Genomic DNA, 22,127 nt, shown 5'->3' on the forward strand with positions numbered 1-22,127 from the left:
GCAAATTTATTGTTTCTTTTCCATGGAGATTTTTTAAAAAGCTTTTCCCCTGTGATCTATAAATAATGAATAATTCCATTAGAAATGTGATGAATAGGGTAACTTTTGTGCAGAGTTTTTCAAGCTCAATGTTTCAGTGCATTTACTTTCATGACAGCTCCAGGCCATGGCAGGTAGGAAGCTCGTTTGGCTGACACTGCTAATTCTCTTGACATATTTCCCAAAGTGTGTTCCTTAGGTTCCCATTGATAATGCATGCATTGTAAAGGGGTCCTCTCTGTACTTTAAATGAGCTGGAGAAATGCCACGGTAACATGACTTCTTTAATGCAAAATTCCTCAAGGCATTTCATGTGATCATTTGCCCTGACCCATGTCATATTTCTGAAACACACTTGGCCAGGAAAACTTCCCTTTTTCATTAAAACATTAAATCTCTAAGCTCAGTGTTGCATGGAAAATAATTTAGGAAATAATGTTCTAATAACAGTAGTACGTTTTCCTCTGTTCTGCAGAGAAACTATTTTACAGTTGCCCTTAATTGAAGAATTCAAATTTTGCTCTGTATAGTTCTGTAAGATTGACACTTACTTATGGTTTTGGACTATATATTCATTTATATTCCAAATAGAATGAATAAACTATCCTATAGCCCATATGATTCTGAAGGATTTTCTGAAAATTCAGAGCAGAAGAAATCATTTTCATTAAGTTTTATGTTAATATGAGTTTTGCATCAAGTAGTTCTTTGAAAGTCAATCTATCAATAAAAATAATCTCCATTTGACTAGGAGTCAATTAGACTATTAATAGTTAATGCAGGTTACATGGAGATACACACACATATGCACATGTGCACACACAAACATGCAAACAAATTTACATACTTTGATCGACAAAACAGTGGTTTATGAGCACCTACTAAGTGTCAGGCATTGGGAGATGTATCAGCAAGCTAGAGCCTTGTAGATCTTGATAAAATTGATATACTTTTATATAGCTACATATACACACATATAAATCCATAAATGCGTCAATGGAAAAGTGGCAAGACCAAGAGAGCTAGAAAATGGAAGTGAAGTCTAATGGATCCATTGGAAAGAGTCATTGTGGACGCAGCCCTCGTCCAGAGGAGGTGTAGCTGGAACACCCACTCTCTGCTCCAGGATATCACCTGTAATGACTAACCCTACAAAAGCTCTCCACTGCACTCTCCGCTCAGCTCTCCTTTGGGGATATCACCTATAATGATTAACCCTGGAAAGGCCCTCTACTTCACTGAAGCTTGCCCAGTTTTTTGACACCTGAGTGTTACGCCCAAGATACAGCTCCAGGAGACAGTCTATGGGGTGTTGTTTTGAGCTAAATAAGTTATCTTCTTTCTAAGATATTAGAGGACAAAATGAAGTGGCCTTTATGCCAAGCCATATAAAACAGAGCAGCTATCTCTCCTGCTGGCCCATCCACACACATTTGACCTCTAACTGAAGAAAAAGCTTTCATCTGTGAGTGATTTCTTAGTAATTCCAAGATTCTAGTGGCGTGTAGACCTGGTCTGCATTTCACTTTTCTCTTTTTTTGATTCACTCCCTGCTTGCTATTACTTCTTAGGACTTTGTAGTCCTTGTGATGGAAGAATCTGTCTTCTCTAGATGTTTGTGTTTGGACAGGAATCAGAAACACTGATGCTCTGAGCACAACCAACAACAAATACTTTAGGAAGCTTTGCAGCATTAGGGCAAAGCTTTCCAAAGCACATATTCAGACATTTTGTAAATGTTAAGCAGTTTTATGTTCTGTTTGGGGGGGGGAGAATCACACAAGTGTCTTTTATGTTCTCCCCTCTCTTTGAGCACTAAGTAATTGAATGGGCACATAGAAAGGTACCTGGCAAATGGCAAATTGGCAATGGTATAACTATTACTCTCATTTGCTGTTCTTATGTGTGTTTATGGTGAAGTGTGTTTTCTAACAGTATGTTTTGTGCATTTTCTGTATTTCCAATGTGACAAATGTTTATGGAATGATGACTGTCAAGTGAGACAGCAACGAGTGGCATTTCCACACAGGAGCCTTGAGCTGGACAGCCATGTGCTCCAACGCCGGCGCTGGTCTCAGGCCTCCGCACGAGCGCAGAGAAGGGAAGATGAGCGTGGCATTTCCTGCAGCAGGTTATTCCACTGCAGCTAACCTTATCGAAATGATCTTTATTTTGAGCAGAAGAGGGGTCAGCAATGGAAACTGGGCAATGGGAAAATTCAGCTTTGCTTCTCTATTTCCTGCCATTTATCACATATGTCATCAGTCTCTCTATAACCTTCACTTGCTGGGAATAATATTCTCCAGGTTCTGCGCCTCTGGCTTTGACACTGTTTTCTATATTCACTTTTTATTCTCCCCCTGTGCATGCTCCCTTGGAAATTAATATTAACTGGCTTGTCTTTGGTCTTTAATTCTTACTCTGTTTACTTCACCAGTATTCCATTCACTCCCTTGTGATCAAACTCCTTTGACAACCACCAGGTCCTCATACAGACTGACATGTCTACTGGATTGTGAATGTGCATTTTTCTCCATCTCTGGGTATCTCCACTTACATGCTTACAGGCTTCTCAATGAGCTGGGGAAAACTAATCTTAAATTCTCCTTAGCAGCTTCCTTTGAGGGAGCATTTCTATTTCCCCTTATGTAGGCTTGTTCAGAATATTTGAGTGCCTTTATCAGCTGCAGATTTACCAGCCCCCCCTTGTTTTTGGGGTTTTGTCTTGGCCCCAGAGTTCATGCTTGTGAAGCGAAAAGGTAGAATCTGGCAGAGGGCCTCTCACCAAGACAAAAGTCTTGGTATGAGTAATAGGAGGCAGCCAGGAAGCCAGAACCTGCTGAAGACAGCAGGCAGGCAGACATAATGACCACATTAGCATAACCAACTAGATCACCTTGACAGAAAGTTAGTGTGTAAACAGAAACTAGAGATAGGATGTTTAACAATGGAGGCCCTCTCCCCCTCCCCCCCAGCAACAGCCCCTACTCATTCCCCACAGCTTGGGCCAGACATTTATGCAACCCCAACCTACATCTCCACCAAATCACACTCCAGCCACATACATTCCTCTCTGTCCTTGCCCACTTTCCCTTAACCTGATCCCCAATAAATGTGAGACAGCTCTTGGAACTGCACTCTGATCCTGAGGTGTGAGCCCCTCTAGATCTCTCTCTCTTCTTGGACTTTGAGTTTTCTTTCTTTGTTCCTGTGCCACTCCCAAAGCTGAGGCCCTGTAAGGTGATAGTTAGGATACTTGTAGCAAATCAAAATTACTTGCACACAAGCACATGACACAACACTGTGGATCCCCCCTCACCCTCCCCGTGCCCCCCCCCCCCACACACACTGTAAACACTAGTTTTGATCTAGAAGCTACCTCTGTCTTGTGGAAGGTGACCTGTCCGGAAATGGCATTGGGTCTAGTTGCCCATGTTTCAAAGGCAACTGCTGAGGGATAGTCCCCCTTGTCATGAGCATGTGCTTGGTATACTTGTTACCTGCAGTGTACCCTTACATATATATCATCTTTATCTTGGGGCTCTGAATTTCATCATCCCCCAATGTGCCGCATGCAAATGTGCTTTCTTTGAAGGCCACAGGTGGTGGTGGTTTTTTTAATGTCAAGCTAGTGTCACAATCTCATTTGACAACTGTTCGGCTGAGATAGTCTTTGCCAAGAACACATTCTTCCAACATGTAGAATAGTTTTCTCCCCAAAGATTAGATTTAGGGCAAACATTCTTGCAGCAAGTTGATACTTTGTCAAGGTCACTTAAGGATTTATCTACTTAACCAGCTTCTACTTCACAGCGTGTTGTTCTGGCCTCAGATATTTCTGGCTTAGAAAACAAGATATTTTAAAAAGGCCGTCATCTCTTTACTAATTATTTTTTCTTATTGTACTACTTTCAGAATAAGATTATACTGGACCCTATGACATTCAGCGAGGCCAGGTTCCGGCCATCCTTGGAAGAGCGGTTGGAGAGCATCATCAGCGGCGCGGCGCTCATGGCTGACTCTTCCTGCACCCGCGATGACAGGCGGGAGAGGATCGTGGCTGAGTGCAACGCTGTTCGCCAGGCGCTGCAGGACCTGCTTAGCGAGTACATGAATAACGTAAGTCATGGATTTTAGTGCTTGTGTCTTGGTGGATTCTGGTTTGCGATTTTGTTACATTTAGGAAAGCATGCCCAGCAAGGAAAGTGGGCAGCTGTACCCCCTTCCCCAACTCAAAAATGTGAGTTTGGTGAAGCCAGAGCACTGCTTTGGGAGAATCTGCATCCTCATCTTATCTCAGGATGCAGTTTTGGTTTGCAAGAAGAGATTATTGGAGGATAAAATCTTGTTAGTTCAACTTTGGCTTTTTACTTGACTGATTTATCGGTTGTCTTAATGGCTGGTTTCTGATTTAGGAAATATTTCAGTTGGACAAAGTAGATGATTGATGGAAATAACTGAGAATGTGCTAGAGTCTTCTGTTACAGAGTCCTTTCAAAGCCAAGGATAGCAATAGATGTGAATCTCATCCCTTGGAAGCATTAATAACTGTAATAGGTTTTAAAATGTTTATACAGAGTTGGTAGTGATGAAAACATTCTAACTGCAATAAATCTTGGAACATATTGATTCATTGTACAATTAAAAATTCTTATGAGAATGAATCTCCAAGTCTTCAAATTAGTATTAGTGTCTTTAGATGTATCATAGCACAGATAATGGCTGTACTCTCTCACAGTTATAAAAAGTGACAGTTCTTGTATACCTGAAAACTAAAGAAGGAGATGAAATCTATATCCCTCACTTTGAAAGGACTGAATTATATTTGTATTGATTTGTTACTTTGACTCCACTGAGGTGATGTTAATGCTAGTGCTTATACCCATGAAAAATATGAAGTTATTTCTTTCCTGGACTCCTGGATATGAGAAAATGTAGGCATAAAGTGGAAGATGTAGGTAAAGTAATGACTGGACAGGATTGTTAAAGGGCTGCCTTAAGGAGTGGTGGGTGGAGCCACTGGAAATCTCACAACTTCTGAAATCCCTGCTGTGAGAATGTCTGGCATTGCTGAGACAAAGTGATAATAATCAGAGTAATAATGATAACCATAATCGTCAGCCCTCCCTTCTGCAAGGTCCTCTTTACCATTCCCATCCCTAGTGGCCTTGCATCCCTCAACAGGGCCAGCTGAGTTGGCGTTAGCACAAACAGTGTTGCTCCTGCCGGACTCTCCAGAGAACCGATGGAGAACACAAAACAAATATACCTTGCAGATTAAAAATCAAATATGTTTCTTTCCCTACACCTTTAGCTTCTTTGACTTGGGAAGTCTTTTCCATTCTCAGCACACAGAGATTAAGGTGCGGATGCCCCATGCACGCAGTTTCCAGATGCTTTTGAGGACGTCCCTCTAGGACTCGGTGGTCAACAGTTTCTGTGATTTTTGGACCTATGGGTGTGTCATAGTGTTCAGCTAGTATGTTGATAGAAGTTGTCTTCACTGGATGAATATTTTGAATAAAGATCTAAAAAAAGAATGCTTATGAAATCTGAGGTTGTTGCTTCTAGCAGATTAGCAACAGACTAATTGCTTGTGGAACTTGGTTCATTATAAGGCATGATGATAGTTTATCAGTAAAGAATTATAACCAAAGAAGGAAGTTGAAGCTACAGAGGTCACACCGATGCTTAAGGTTATATATAAATAAGTCACAAAAAAAGTTTCTGTCAGTACATCACAGAATGTGATTAAAGAAGGGTGATAACAAATGTGACATGTAATTTTCAGTTTGGTATCTAATCCTATCTAGTAGTAGTTTTATTCTTGCAGTGTAAAGAATAATTGATATAGCTGATATGATTTTGTATTTTATTTGCTCTAGGTTCTTGTTTTTCTGTTTGCAACCTTGTGATGCAGGATTTTTTTTTTTTATTACTGAAAACTTACTTTCTATTTTGGCATAGTTACAGGTAGTACATAGATGGGTATAGTGCTTAAATTTCAGCATGTGCAGATGATATTCACTTTGATCCATAAAAAAGACACAGGCTGAAATAAAGCACTTCCTATGATGTTTATATATATAAACTCTAAGTCTGCCTTAGACTGCACACTTCTTTGGTGGTTTCAACATAAAAATTGATAAAACTTAGGCCAGTTCTGTGATTCCTGGCTTGTGTACACTGGCATCTACTAGATGGTGTCCACTATACTGCTTTCTGATAACTACAGTGTTCAATTTTCATTTATTTTGATATAGCCCATATTAGTATAACAGTCACATGTACATCTATGCCTTGATTGAAAAGTGTGTTAGTTAACAGCAACCATCAAATGGGCCTAAGCAGTTATGGTTTTTATATTTTGTAAGCTGTGTGGATAAAGGCATTATCAAATTACCATTCTGCATACTTTCATCTTACTAGAGTAGGCATTAACTAGATTATGTCATGAAGTTAGGAGTGAAGTATTCATAAAATGGTACAACATACTGGATTCTAAAAATCTTATAATCAGTTCCTGATAAAGATTCAACTTATATTGCTCACATGTAGACAGTGGTGCTCTAAAACCATGCATAGGTCTCATGGTGTGCAGTGGAGAGAAATGGAGATGGGGAAAAACAGCAGCACACTGAAGGATTAGGAAAAAGTCATCTGTGTGGGGCCTGGGCTTGGGCCTGGGCCATGGTGTCGCCATATGTGTTCACAGTGCTTAGTAGAATATCAGTGTGTGTCACATATTATTTACACAGAATGATAATGAAATGGAAAAATTGGTAGGTGTTTTTTGAAGATGTAACCAAAATAATGGCCTTGAGAGTAACTGTGATAGGAGAAAAAAAGGCTAATTTAGCAGACCCATGTGGCAGTAGTTATGATCATGGAACATAGCAATGGTTAGAAACTGTCCGGATTGTTTTCAGAAAAGCCCTGGATGACCTTAATTTGTTTTATCAAGTTTATAATGCAAAGCAAAGGGAGATGATTCCTAACAAATAATCGCCTTAAAAAGAACATCATTATTGTATATATGTGGAGACTAATGGTCAGAGAGGGACTCTTCTTCAAGAGGGTACATGATGAATCTTTGGATTAGGGCCATTAGTGTGGCTGTTAGAACATTACTGTGTTCTCTAAACAGTTCTTCGAAATCATAATGAAGACAGTAACTTCTCACTGGAAGCTACACTGTTATGTTTATTTATTTATTTTTTGTCTATGTTGGTAAAAGTATTATTTCAGAAAAATGAATCTAAAATGACCCATGATTGGAACTAAACATAGTATCTTATTGACAAACATGTTATGGTGTATGCAAATTTGGAATATAGTATTCATACAGAAAATCTGTATTGTACCTGACACTGTTCTAGAGTCTCTGGAATACATATGGGAACAAAATAGACAAAATTCTCTCCTTTCAAAGGGCTTACATTCTACTTGGAAACATACAATAAAATAATAATTTGAGCAAGAATTATTTCAGCTGGTGAAGAGAAATGTGGAAATATAAAACTGGGAACATGGTATGCGGCTGTAAGAAAGAGGGACCAGGGAAGTGTTCATTGAGAAAGTGACATTTGTGCAAAGACCTTCAGAGGTGAGGTTGCAAGGGGCTCTGTACCAGCAAGATCAGCTTGGTATGATTGGTGCCGGGCTGCTTAAGAAAACACAGGAAGATTTATTACATGGCCATTGCCTGCAAGTGAGGGATAGTAGTAGGAGATGGGGTCTGTACATTGACAGATGTCAGAGTGGGCAAGGTTTTGTGCACCAATATGAGGAATCTGACTTTTACTATAGTGAAATGGGGAAGCCATTTAAGAGTATTGGGCACAAAATGCTACACCTTAGGTGTTGACAACAGGCCCCAGGAGGTACAAAGGTATAAAAATTGGAGGGCAGATAAGGAAGTCCTGGAGTAATTCATGAGAGGATAGTGGTTTGGAACAAGTGGTGGCAGCAGAAGCAAAGCACTTGAATTCTGATTTTGGTTTACTTAAAATTTATATATGAAATAACCAGTGAGAAGTGTGCATCTGTTTTATGGGCATTGAGCAGTGTGAATGACAGTTGTAATTTTATCTGCCTCACTAGTACGTCTTAAGTTGATACCTACATGTGGTTTTCTTGTACAGAAAATCCTGACTTAGGCAGATATAATATCAATTTGTAAACAGCTCACTTCACAATGCCTGGGTATTCAGCTAGATTGATTGCATTTGAAAGGAGAATTAAGTGGAAAATTTTTGATTCAAGCTTGTATCACCAAAAAAATCCAAGTATGGTTCACATTCTTCTAAATATAAAAGCCTAAAAAATAGAATGCTTCTCCAAAGAACTACAACTAAATGCAGAAAAATAAGTGGGTATGTAAGTCATTTCTTCTTTCTGTAAAATTCGCTTCTGGACCTTGGTGACAATTTGTGATGAGGACTACCTGGACATTGTGCATTGTGGTGTCATATAATGTCCTGGCATGTATTTTTTTTGTTTAATATGTGTGTTTTACATTATTTTTCATTCATCTCAGCTGTAATCCCCATGGACTTCCCACCACCACTTCAACCATGTTCCATCACCATAGTCGCATTGGTCCCATATGCTCTTCCCACTCCCCCGTTTTAATCTTGTTCCCCTCTTTTATTCCCATAGGTACCCTGTGTTGCTCTAGATTGCTTTTCAAAAGACTAACACAGAACTACAATTTTCTTAGTCACATAGTTAGATTTTTAACTGTGTGCACAGTGACGGGAGAGAAATAGGTGGCTTAAGGTAACAACTTGCATTGTTAATTGTAGCAGATTTTTTTAAATTGTATTTCTACAAGTAACTAAAATAATGTAGTCTTACAAAATATTTGAATCCCACTTTTCAAACCCCTTAAAGCATCTAAGGGAATCCATAAAATTAACCATTTGTAAACTTTTCAAAGCACATGACAGCAAATTGTTGTGGGAAAATATGTACATATTACAAGTGCCTGAAAGTTCATTGTCATTGCCTGTGCTCTAGGGTGGAGTTTAATGGCAATCGGGTTACTGATGAATCATGTTTTTGAACAGTTGAAGTCTAAAATGACTTGGATATTCAACTCTGGTACCCGTGTGATGCTAAAACCCAGCCCAGCACAGTGCATGGGGAATGTGGAAATGATATTTAGAGACATGGCAGCTCTGAAAATTGTGGACTTTTAAACTGATGTTTTGTTTGAATAGTACAAAATACATACATGATGCTTATAAAAGATAAAACACAGAAGACAGTAAAACTTATTCTTCAACTCAAATAATCATTGTTCATAATTTTGTGTATATTTTCCACTGTTTTTAAACTTATATGACTGCCGTATTTATATTCATACACATTATGTCTTGATTTTTAAAAATGGACTGGACTCATTGTAAATGGTGTTTTATAGTCTATTTTCTTAAGTTTTGACTGTTACCATTTCAATAAACATCCTCTAACTTTATATCTATTGGCTACATAGCAGTTTATTATGTCAATATGCAATAATTAACTCAGACACAATTCATTTTGAGAGTATTTTTAGAGAAGATTGTTTGAAGAAGATTAAGTAGAAAAACTTTCATTCTGGCAGTATAGTATACTGATTTTGATCCAAAGCATGATTTAGAAGAAAGTGAGAAATCAATGAGGACACAGATTTTTAGTTTAAATGCTTTAAAGGGGTCCCTGAAAGTTTGGCTCACTGGAATTTCATACATAAAGAAATTTTAAATGCCTCTGAGATTCTATTTAAAAAGTGTATGTGTGTGTTTTCTGTATTTAATATAACACTTGTGTAAATGTGATTTTCATGTATCAGGACTTCTCTGAGTTGGCTATATGTAGTCCTGACAAGAGGTACCCAGAAAAACTAGTAAACTAGTGGACAAGTTTAATGGTTGCATTTGACCTAGAGTCCCAGAAGGCATTGAAAACTTTTGGAGCAAGTGTCATCAGAAAAATGACTTTGGATATTGGTTTCTAGACTCTCTCTTTCTCTCTCTCTCTCTCTTTTTTTGCAATTCCTTTATTATATAGAAAAGGAGGTGAAAACCATAGTCATTTAGTTAGTTTTAAGTTCCTTAGCTATACAGTTTGACTTCAAATAGGATAGGAAGTCATGTGTAAAACTGCCACAGGCTCTCTATGACCTAAGACTGCCCAGGCCTCCTCATCACGTCCCTCCCTTTTGGTGAGAAACAGATTTTTCTTACTGGTACTGGTAGCTTCATTCAAAGAAAAGAATCTTAATCTGGCGCCTGTCTTAAGAAGGCTTTCTTGCTTTTTCCTTATTTGCAAGTGTCTTTTTCCACTGTTCTACTCTCCTACATCTAATGTGTTCACTGCCCTCATCACTATAATTTTGTTTTTCAAAATTCATCTGTCCAATTATGTTTCTCATGTCAAACCTTTTTTCCATAAAAAGGAAGTTTTTAAATTCCCTTCTAGTTACTATTTCTTGCTTAGACATTGAAAATGTGTGATTGGTTACCAACCCTTTCTCGGATCTCAAACTGTTCTTTGACTAGATTGTTCCAAAGACATATGGTTAGGACAGGAAGTCCCTTGTCTACTGCATTAGATGTTTGGCCTTGAATGGTGGCATTTTCAATCCCATTCGCCTGCATTTCAGGCAGTTTCCACTGTAACTCATAAAGTTTCCACAGGCCTAGCCACAGGGTCATGGAAAATTTAATTTTTCCTTACCCTGCTTTTTATTTATTATAGTGATTTTCTAATGACCTTTAGCTGAGTTTGCCATAATGGAATCTCCATAAGCCAAGGGACTGTAGTGGCAGGACATCTGGGACACATCAAGGCACAAGCCCTGGGAAATGTTCAGTCATGCTGGCAGGACATATTTTCTGGGGGAGTACTGGGGCCAAGACTATGAAAGGTACTGTGCCACAAACAAGTTTCCCACAGAGCACAGGAGTGTTGGGAAGGAGTGTTGCCAGTGAAGATTCAGACTGGCAGATGGTTGGCATTAGGGCGATCTAGACGCGGTGTCCACTTAGATGTGGAGAATAGGCTCGGAGGGCCACTCAGCCCCTGTGGACACATGGAGGTCTCTGGACCCGTAAAGGACCCAGGGTGAGGGTGACTAGATTGGTGGGGTGCACTGGTCCTTGAAAAATTGTTGCCTGTCATACTCATTCCTATTACTTTTCATTAACACACGCCATGCAATTAAGGGATTTTTTCACAGATTTCCAGAACAGCTGAGGCTAACGAGATCTGTTTGCTTTACCTCCGCATGACCCAATTCTCAATGTAGCCTCAGACAATCGCCCTGAGCAGCAAGGTCTTGCCTCCATAAGACCCTCCCTTGCTCTCTGCAGTGGACATGATAGCAGCATTTATAGGCTTTGTAGCCCTCTTCACCCAGGTTCAATCCCAGTTTTGTACTTATATATGAGGCAACTTTCGACAAGGTTGAGAGACTCACTGAGTTGTAACTTTTTCAGTTGTGAAATATTTACAGAATTTACCATATGGGAATATTTGGAGATGAAACAAGGCAGTGGCAACTAGAAAGCTCAGTGTCAACAGAAAGACCTGTTTGTGTGCTTGTTCTCACCAATATTTGTATTTCCTAGTTCAGTTTTATTAACCTTCAATAAAAGGCATAAATATAATTCACTGGAGAGGAGTGTAGCTACAGGGCAAGGTTGTTGAGCAGGTCTGGACGAGGGCTAGGACTCCTTGACTAGTGTCTGCCTGAGCTGCCAGATCTGTGTGGGACTGAGAGCTGTGTGGGACTGTGTGGCCTTGCCTGGAGGACGACTGTTAGCACCACTGCTGCCAAGGCCAGGAAGTACGTAAACAATAGCCCTTACAAAATGAGCTGATCTGTAAAGGCCTTGGGGAAATATGACAAAGTCTGGCCATCCTGGAACCAGAAGGCTAAATAGGAAAACAAGTCCCTACTTGTTTTTTTTAAATATTTATTTTTTTAATAATATTTATTTTTTATTTAGTTCTCTGGCATGCATATTGTAAATTTTTTTATTCCACATATTATTTTATTTTATATATTTTTACATTTTTCATTTTTGTACAATGTGTGCTTTCTCATCTCAATGTCCCCATGAAATTCCCATCACCCATTCACCCGTGTACCATTACCATAGTCCCTTATGCTCTTCTCACTCCCACTTCTTTTGATCCTACTCCCCTCTCCCTCCCTGCAGAATGTCTCTGGTTTATAGATGCCTATTGATTTTGATACTTAATTATCATTGCTTTTTTTTTTTTTATTTCTCCCTGACACCTTATTTGGATCTCTGCATTCCTTCTAAGAGTGAAGCCATCTAATATTGTTTCCTTCTCTTTCTGGCTTACTTCACTGAGCATGATCCCTTCCAGCTCCATTCATGTTGCTGTGAATGGCATGAGTCTATCTTTGGATTGCTGAGTAATATTCCACTGTATATATGTACCGCATCTTCTATCTAGTCATGTATTTTTGGGTATTTGGGTTGTTTCCAAGTCTTACCTAATGTAATGCTGCAGTAAGCATAGGGGTGCAGGTGACCTTTTAAATTAATGTTTTAGTGCCCGTTGGATCGATTCCTAGTAGTAAAACAGCTGAAACCTACAGAAGCTCCATTTTTTTGCAGTTTGAAGAACCTCCAAACAGCTTTCCACAATGGTTTAGACCAGTTTGCATTTCCACCAGCAGTGTAGGAGAGTTCCTTTTTCTCCACATTCTCACCAACATTTATTGTTGCTAGTTTTTTTTTTTTTTAATATGTGCCATTCACACTGGTGTGAGATGTTATTTTATTGTGGTTTTGATTTGTGTTTCCCATATTATGAGTGATGTTGAACAGCTTTTCATATACCTTTTGGCCATTTGCATTTCCTCTTGGAGAAGTCTTTTTTAGCTCTTCTGCCCATTTTTGACTTTTTTTTTTTTTTTTTACTTTATTTTGCCAGCTCTTGTGGATCTTTGTGATCAGTCCTTTATCATTAGTGTGTTTGCAAAAATTTTCTCCCAGTCAGTGAGGTGTCCCTTTGTTTTGGTTAATATCTCTTTTTCTGTACAAAAACTATTTAATTTGCTGTATCCAAGCTGTTTGTTATTTCCTTCACCATCCATGTTTTGGGTGATGTGTCTTAAAGATGTGACTGAGGTGTATGTCATGTAGTGTTTCACCCATCATTTCTTTTAGATAGTTTGTGGTTTTGGGTCTTATGTCTAGTTTTTTTTATCCATTTTGAGTTGGTTTTTGTGTATCCTGTGAGAAAGTAGTCTCACTTCATTTTTTTTTTTTTACATGTAGCAGCCCAGTTTTCCCAGCACAATTTATTGAACGAACTTTCTTTGTCCCACGCATGTTCTTTGCCCCTTTGTCAAGGACTAGCTAGACAGCTAGTCTCTGTGGGTTTATTTCTGGGTTTGTTCCCTGAGCAATTTAAAGATAGATGTGGTGCAGTTGTCCAAGGGAGTAGATGAGATGGCTTCATTTTCCAGGTTTTTCAGGCTTTGGAAAGATAAAAGCCAGGATTCCCCTCTGAACATGTGGATGTGTGCAGTTCCTGTACTTCTGGGAGATAGACTGAAATTATAACAATGAAAACATGAGTTGTATTAACATTCCTCTCTTCTAAAACTCCAGAATGTGATTCTCTTAGTTGTACATTTTAGGGTTGGAACTTGGATTAGTGGTTGGAGGTTAGAAAAGGATATTTGTAATTTTGTGAACTTAGACTTGCTTGGAAGGGTTCAGAATGGTCTCCCTGAGTATAGACTTTGGAAGATTGACATACACTCTGACAGGCTGGGAAGGGTGTGTTTAGAGTATTTCCTATAAGTTGACTGGGATTCATGTATCAATAAAGGTGAGCCACACTGTCTGACAGCCTCTCAAGTAGGGCGCTATTGGTAGAATAGTTTTCTTTTTAAAACAAGGTTTCTAATCTTAGTTTTCTTGTGAATTAACTCTGAACAAGAAATTCACAATAATTCTAAGATTTCACTATTGTCTTTTCCATGGGAGAAAAGCAGTACTGAGTAATCAGCACCTCTCTCTAACTTTTCTCTCTCTGTTCCTCCTTCTTTCCTCCCTCTTTCTTTTGCCTCTTAATTTTTCCTCCCAACACCTTTATGCCTGGTGGAGTTTTAAAAAATTTCTTTCATGCATGAATGAACTCACAGGAATGAAAGGTATTTCTTAGAGGCAAGAAATAACATGAAAGTGATAAAATAGATAAAAGTCTTGCAGATTACTCCTAGTTTAGACATAAATTTTAAAGGGGACACATACATAGAGAGGCAGAGTCTCTGACCTGCTGGATGACCAGTCAGATCAGCAACTTCAGTATAAAGGCTGGATTCTCAGATGCTGATATTATTACTGTATGATCCAAGAAAATGAAGCTTCCCACAGAAACAGTGGGAATGCATGCTGTCTTGACTTTCACCTTTAAAGAATAGTAAAAGAAAGGCCCAGGCCACCAAGAATTTCTTAATTATACTTTCATGATCACTCCATTTTTGAGGTTAGAATCTACATTCTAGAATCACCTAAAATTAACTTACCATTTCATTTAAAGGTAATCTGGTGGTGAGTTGCTAGGTAGCTGGCAGAAACAAATAGCAGTCCTCTTTAAAGAAACACATATTACATCCAAGCTGCAAAAGAATTTGCACAGATAATGTTATAAGGATGAACAACTTGCATTCTAGAATCGCTAAAAATTTAGAAGCAAGCCACCATGAATGAGAGTTGTTAAAAACAACCACTTACACAGAAGACTTAAACGGGCTGAAAGTTTGCAGTTATTAAATTTAAATTATAAATTATCTTTTTTTCTTTATTAATTGAAGAGAGCATTGGAAATATAATGAAAAGAACAAGGGACTGTCAAAATTCACTAGACAGACGTAAAGCAGGAGTAGGCATTGTGGAGGAAGAAGACGTGATGACTGGAAGGGGTGGAACAGGGTGTCCCTGGCTGCACAAAGTCAGGCTAATAGAGAAAAAAGAGACAAATTAACAGCATTTTCTGTTCAGATGAGTGTTGTCTATAACTCGTGAGCAGGAGCATGTTATTGTAGTAACCCCTTGGTTGGATATTTGTCCCATATCTACAGTGAACTTATGTAAGAAAGTTTTCTTGGTAATAGGGGTAAAAAAATGAATTGAAATGAAACTCTTGCCCAACAGTAAAATTAAGCCCTATACTTAAAATTCTAGGTAGCTTCTTTTCCTTCCCTAACAATGAGTCCTCCTTCAATGAGTCCTTGAAAGTTGGTTCTGAATCATGAAGTCAATCAAAATGAAATGATGAGGAAGAGCAAGAAATACTATGAGACTTGAAGAGGCTATGTTTGACTTAATCACTGAGCAGGGGGTGTTGACAATTGACTGCTGAGTCATCAGATTTGGCCATTCCTGTTAAAACAGCCTGGGCAGCCCAATCTATCAATTGATCTTGTGGAGGGCCTTACTGGTATTTCAGGGAACACCTCAGAAGACTGTTAGGAAGAGACACAGACTATTGTACCATCAAGTTCATAAGCTTGAAAAAAACTTTGTGTTTTCAAAGAATGTGGGAAGCCCGGAACTCTAGAAAGATAAGCTCACAAGAGCCTATTTGCTGTCTTGATCCCTTCTTAATATTTTTCTCTTGATTTATTTGGGAAATTGTTGCAATCTTAGAACTAAGTGTTTCACTGGTGGTGATGCCTCCTGCCACTTCAAAAATAACATAATTGCAGCAACATTACATATATAACATTCCTCTGGCTGGAATGTTCTTTCACTAATTGCACATGGGTGGCTCTTTTTTCAAGTTATAGCTTAAATGTGTTGCTCTTAATCATATCAATATATTCATTTATGTTACAGAAACTGCCAGCCTCTAAAATTAAGTCTTGTCTTTGTGCTGTTACTGTCGGGTTCTCAACAGGAATTTGAACTTCTATGAGAATTTAGTAAAATAATATGAAACATATCACTTACCTACTTTTTAGTTCAGAGAACATCACCTAACTGATCACTCTTTAAGTTTGGTGTCTTAAGTGTTCCTTTTGGGGCGACCTATTTGGGCATAAATTTCTGTGCTTGTATGTTATGGGGGCAGGAGAAGCAGGGTCATTTTTAATTCTTTGAAATTCTGCAAGCTTAACTTAGAGCTTTGAAAATTACTTAAATCATCACTCCTTAGAAGTTGCAGAGGAGTTTGTGTCTATGTTTAAATAAGTCAACAGAAGAAAAGTGTCGAAATATAATTATTCCGGTTGTCCCCGCCCAGATCACAGAATCAGTCATTGATAATATCCAAATTTAACAAATACCCAAAGTGATTCTTATGGGAAGATTATTTCAGGAGCCCTTGATGTAATAAATCTGTCAAATCAAGAGGATTTTACAGAATATGGCTTTAACTTGGGCTTTTTTTCTTTTTCTTTCTTTTTTTTTTTTTTTTTCCGGAATGGAAATAAATACTTATGCAAGAAAGCATCAAATACAATGTCTTCTGGAAAGTCTCACTGAGCTGTGTTTTACTCAGCCTGGACATTCAGAATTCACAGGAAGCTGGTAGCTAATCTGTTCTTTGAATTTCTTACAAATAGAAAAGGAAATATGAATCAGTGTCTTGCTTGGAACTAGTAATTGAATGGAAGTTGCTTTATTTCAAAATTTACCTCCATCAAACACGCCTCATCTAATCCCATACATCTAGTTTCCCCATTTGTAACAAGAAGATTTATCATGTTTAGATGGTTTCTGTTTTCACTAAGTGCCATAACCAAACACCATATCTCACAGATATCTCAAAATCCTTTCTTAACTCCTTAATTCCTGTCTTATGTTTCTACTAACTCTGCAGGCTTGACTGAAGCTGGCAGACTTGTAGACAGTACCTGAAACTTTACCTTTGCCAGTGTATGAGTAGAGCTTTTGCTCTGAGTTCACCACCACCCCTTACTTTCCCAAGAAAAAAAAAAACTCTGATTCTATTCATGCATCTGAGGAATATGTTATAGTAGAGAAACCTAACTCCTCGTGGATATTCAGGCCTGTCCTGAAATGTCCAGAGGAGTACAGATTGTGAGTTTTCCATTACATTCTGGATATCAGGTTACATGCATTGTATAAAACCTATCCAAATAAATGAGAATATGCACAGCCACCTCTGTCTTGGCCCTGAGTTTCTCAGCAGCCTGAGCCTGATCTGCCACTGAGTGGGACATCCCTCACCCTTACCACATCTCTCTACCATGCCCCGAAAGTTGACCTGATTGATTACAAGGTATGCTCCCATAACTCTTGGCTCTCATCTTTTTCTTTAGAAGGTCTCATGATTCTGTGTTTAGAATAACATCAGCACAATATTTGCAGCTGAAATAAGTTAGAATGTTTTAAAACATCTCCATAACACCTTCTATTTATTTTCGCTATAGTGCATCATTTTCCTCCCTGATGCTTATGATGAATTGAAGGCCTTTTCTTACACTGTAATGATAAATTGAATTATACTAATTCAGTTTAGCAGAACTAATGCTTACCCATTTGCTGGATAAATCAAACAGTTCATTTTCTTTAATACAAAAAGGAAATGATAACTAATAAACTTGAGAATGATATCTTAAATTTATGTAACTTATAGTAACAGATTGCTCTAGGGCTTCTCCCTGCCAGAGTGAGGAAAGTTTAGTTTGCTAAATAAAATTTAGAGTTGAACATCTGAAGCTGGAAACATTAATAATTTATTTAATATTAGCTATATTTTAGTTACGCTATGGTGTAAGAGTATAGAATCACTTGGAGTGGAACTAGTGACTGATTTTGAACTTCTTCAGTGTTGTAGGACTATTCAGACCTTTCAAAATAATAACAAATAGATTGCAAGATAGAAGTAGGCAGATAATCAGGTTTGGAGAGAGATGACTGGGGGGAGACACTGAATTATTTATGGCAGAGTAAACAGTATTTAGAATGTGTGTATGAATTCAAAAAGTCAAGGGTAGAAAAGGTACATTAGGTATGAAGAGTGATAGAAAGTAAGACTGTTACCCACAGGTGGATGGTACAAGTGAGTGGGACATCTGGGTCACAAGCACAGGACTTTACATAGAGGGCAATGAAATCTGTCACTGAAGGTTGTGATTAGATCACAGATGACTAAAATTCCAAACTAAGAAAAGCATACTTTATTTAACAGATTATTACATATCAAAACATTCCTTGTTGGTGGAGGTGATGTGGCAGGGAGTGATGCCCGTGACTTTTGTGGTGGGAGCTGCATGCCTGACCACAACAGAGTGATTTCTAGAAGTATGCATGAGATTGGCGACATGGGAACCTGTCAGCTGAGGCCTCAGGAAGTCCGGACAGAAAATAACAAAGACTCTAAACTAAGTGAGGGCAGTTTGAATAGTAGAGAAAAAAAAAATCAGTGAAAAAAAGAAGACATTATTTACTAGTAAAAAAAAATAAAAGTACTCTTAAAAGTAGATAGTAATATTTATCTTGTTTTGACTGAATATGAAGTGGTCATTTAATTTGATTTTTTGATTTTTTGTTTTTTTGAGGAGAAGAGAGGAAGAAACAAAAATATTTCTTTTAATTCTTATGAGACATTATCTGTTTATTGTTCATTGCCTGAACCTGTGTCTAAGTTAGGAATCAACAACTTCATTGATAATGTTGTTCTTTACCCCTCCTCAGATATTAATACTTAAAAGCTTGCCACATATTGGCTGTGATCATAGGATGTAGGAATGAAACATTTTGTTTTCATCTGATCCTTGTTATCAATATATTCACACACTATTAGTATCTTTGATTTAATTTTAGAGCTGCTACCGTATTGTGGTATAAAATATGTTGCTTTCACACAAGCCCTGGTTTTAGATTTCTCACCTCTGGCTCCATCGCAGACTAGAGCTTTGGCCATTGACTGGTCAGTGAGCAGCCCAGGTCAATTACCTGGTATCTGCCTTGCAGGGGTAATACATGGGACACAGTAACTTTCAAGATTTTTTAACTTGGAACACATTATTCCTTAGTTTTTAAAAAAAAAAGTGGGCTTAAAAGTAGACACTAATATTTACCTCAAGTTTTTCTAAATCTGAAGAGGTCATTTAACTTTCTTAGCTATACTTTAATCACTTTGTGCATAGAGATGGGTTGTGAATATGGGCTTCCACAAAGATCTCAGGGCCCCCTCTTCTCAGAGGAAAGCCCAGCATCTCTCTAAAGGTGACCTGCTTTCTGGAATGTCCCTTTCTTCATTTCTCTGTCCTGTGACAACCATGGTTGTAATTGCCATGTATTTTGTTGATATAAGCATGTGCTGTTTCTGTTACTCAGCAGTGTTTAAAATTTTTTTTGGTACCCTTATTGTGGATGAACCATTCCTCTAGCAGTACTAGGAATACAAAGTTCCATGTAAGAACCACTGGGTGTAACCTCGAGGAAATTATATCTTGTAATGTTCAGAGTTATTTATTAATTTTGATTTCACATAGCTGCCTTTTGAACATTGTGGTTATTCAGAACATGATGGAAAATAATGTATTGTGTTGATAAAGATGAATCTGAATCAGATGAAATTTGATACATTATTATCCAAGAAAGGGACTATTACCTACGGCAGCAAAACTGATGTGTCTGCCCAATTTTCAATCAGTATGAGGCCAATTTACTTTAGCATAGGTGATATAGGTGAAAAGACAAACTCTATAAAGCAGTTTTATGTATGTACAGATTTATTTAATAAGATCAACCCCTCTTATGTGGTTTGCAAAATCCACTTCGTTAGATAATATAGTGCAACAAGTGTTGGAAATAAATGTACTAGAAATCATGCCCCTGACATTGAGGCATACATTGTATCTTTTATAAAAACAGCAGACACAAATTACAGACTATTTTATTAAAGAGAGGGCTTCTGAATATATAGATAAAAAATCTGTAATTCTTACAGTCTGCTTTGATTTATTAAATAGAAACCATCTAAGTATGGTTTGACTTCTTCCTCTGACAGGGAGCTATGATGGACATTGGGGTTATATAAAGCTTTTAAAATATTTTAATGTCTCTCTGGGTAGCTCCCCAGGCCTTTTAGTGAATTAAGAGCTGGTTAAATCTTGAATCCAGAGGTGGCTAGTAAATTGATTCCAGATGAAGATTTATGACAATAGTATTCAAAAAGTGATCAGATGTTGGAGACTCACTGCAGTGACTGGAGTATCAGGGGTATTTTGATTAGGAAACATAGCTATCTTTGAGTATTTGAGGAACTGTTACGCAAAAGTAAAGACTTTACAAGCCCAAACATGTATGTAGGACAGCAAAGACATATTTAAGCTCAATATAAGACAAGAGCTTTTGAGTAGCCAGAATTTGCCAGGTTTTATCATCATTAGCTGTGTCAGTGACTGGTGAGTCCTTTCACTAGACTGTGTACTACCTAGAATCTGTGACCAGATAGTATGAATGTTGTAACATCAGATTCAGACATGAGGCCAACCTTTAAGGTTTCTTCCAATCCTGAGATAATCACTTTTGTAAGTGTGTAGAGATGGACATACAGGACTTAGCTTGGCCTCACCATCCCCGGGGGAAGTGCCTGCCCCTTGACTGCCATTTGTCTAGCTTTTTTAATACATGAAGAAAACTTGAAAAATGAGAGGGAATTTTGGGCTCTTAAGTGATCAGAATGGAAATGATATTCAGTGCCACATTCCTTATTCATCAGTTCTTGACAGAACAATTACATAGCTTATCTAGTGTCTGGCTGAGTTAGGGGCTTAGGTAAAAGGAGCCTGGCTAGAATTTAGCAAAGATGGGTATATTCCTCCCTTGCAACATCCTCCTTCATTGGGAAGACTCTCTGGTTAAGCTTTTGCTAACACAACCTCGGAATCTTCTAAATCTGCCTTTGTTCCTGCAGACCATAAAGACCTCTGGGTATTGGTCATCTGCTAGAATGTGAAGCTGCCATCACTAGGAATTCCATTATTGTCCAACCCTCATACCCGAACATCTACTTTGGATTTTTGTCCTGTACTTTGATTTTGGCCACCACTACAGATTTCCTGGAGGCCAAAGGGTATTTGAATTTTAAGTGATGATAATGATTCTAGGTAAGTTTTGTCCAGAGGCTACACTGCCTATCACATTTTCTGTCTATCACCAATAACACCAGTGTTGTCACCAATAAAATTTGAGAAAGAGAACAGTTGTCTCTTGGGGGCACAGTTTTATATGTATGCATGTTGTCTGAACTTGCCCAGCTAACTTTCTGCACACATGGGTTCTTTCACATGGTGTATTGACAGAATTAAAGGCCCTGAGGTGCATTTGGGTGCAGGGCCTCCCTGCAGTGATGTGTCCCATTGGTTTAGGGTGGAGACCAGGACATCTCACGGCTACACTCCAGATTGCAATGCTCAGGAGACAAATGTTGCTTGTATGGCTTCCTCTCCACTCTATGTTCTTAGTCTTGTTCTGAAAAGGTACAATATTATTAAAGTTGCAAAGTGAGGGAAAAGAAAAGGAAAAGAATGGGAAAGGAGAAACAGATGAAAGGAGAAGAGGAACCTGGAAAAGTGCTAGCTGTATTTATGGACGAGGAAACCACTGAGAAAACTTGGTATTTGAGGTATGGGGAAACGAGTTTAAGATGTTTTAAGATTTTGTTTTTTAACCATGGAAACCTCTAAGCAACCTTTTGAGTGTGAGATTTTTCTTTCCTTTTTCAAGTTTTTTTAATTACAGAACAATTCAGTCAAACCTTTACTTTCGATATTTAGCTTACAAAAATTGTTCTAACTTGAATTGTTGATGTAAATGTGCCACTAGTTAAAATACACTGTAGCTCTGGGTGCTGTGGCTCACACAAATTACATGATTAAAATAGTTCTTCATATTGACTGCAAATAAAGAGAATTTCCTACAATTCATATAATTTCTGATTTGAAAGTACTCAGTGGTATGTTACATTTGAGCCAGCCCCATTTTTAATAGGACAGCTAAAAACTAGATCCTCCATCTTTTCATTAGATACATCAATTCCAAGCTTCAAAATTCAGTTTTCATCCTGTC

At 38.1% G+C, this 22,127-nt stretch overlaps 1 protein-coding gene across 3 annotated transcripts in view; it reads left to right on the forward strand.

Moving 5' to 3' along the window:
* The window catches only part of CTNNA2 (catenin (cadherin-associated protein), alpha 2), a 1,016,972-nt gene that overhangs the window by 332,738 nt on the left and 662,107 nt on the right, over positions 1–22,127 (forward strand). For all 3 annotated transcript variants that reach the window (XM_012731478.1, XM_004691582.1, XM_012731477.1), the window contains exon 7: positions 3,955–4,158. In XM_012731478.1, coding sequence (XP_012586932.1) covers positions 3,955–4,158 — 204 coding nt within the window. The remainder of the gene's footprint in view (positions 1–3,954; positions 4,159–22,127) is intronic.

Source organism: Condylura cristata, unplaced genomic scaffold, assembly GCF_000260355.1.
Source record: "Condylura cristata isolate star-nosed mole 26May11 unplaced genomic scaffold, ConCri1.0 scaffold00031, whole genome shotgun sequence".
Classification (NCBI taxonomy): Eukaryota; Metazoa; Chordata; class Mammalia; order Eulipotyphla; family Talpidae; genus Condylura; species Condylura cristata.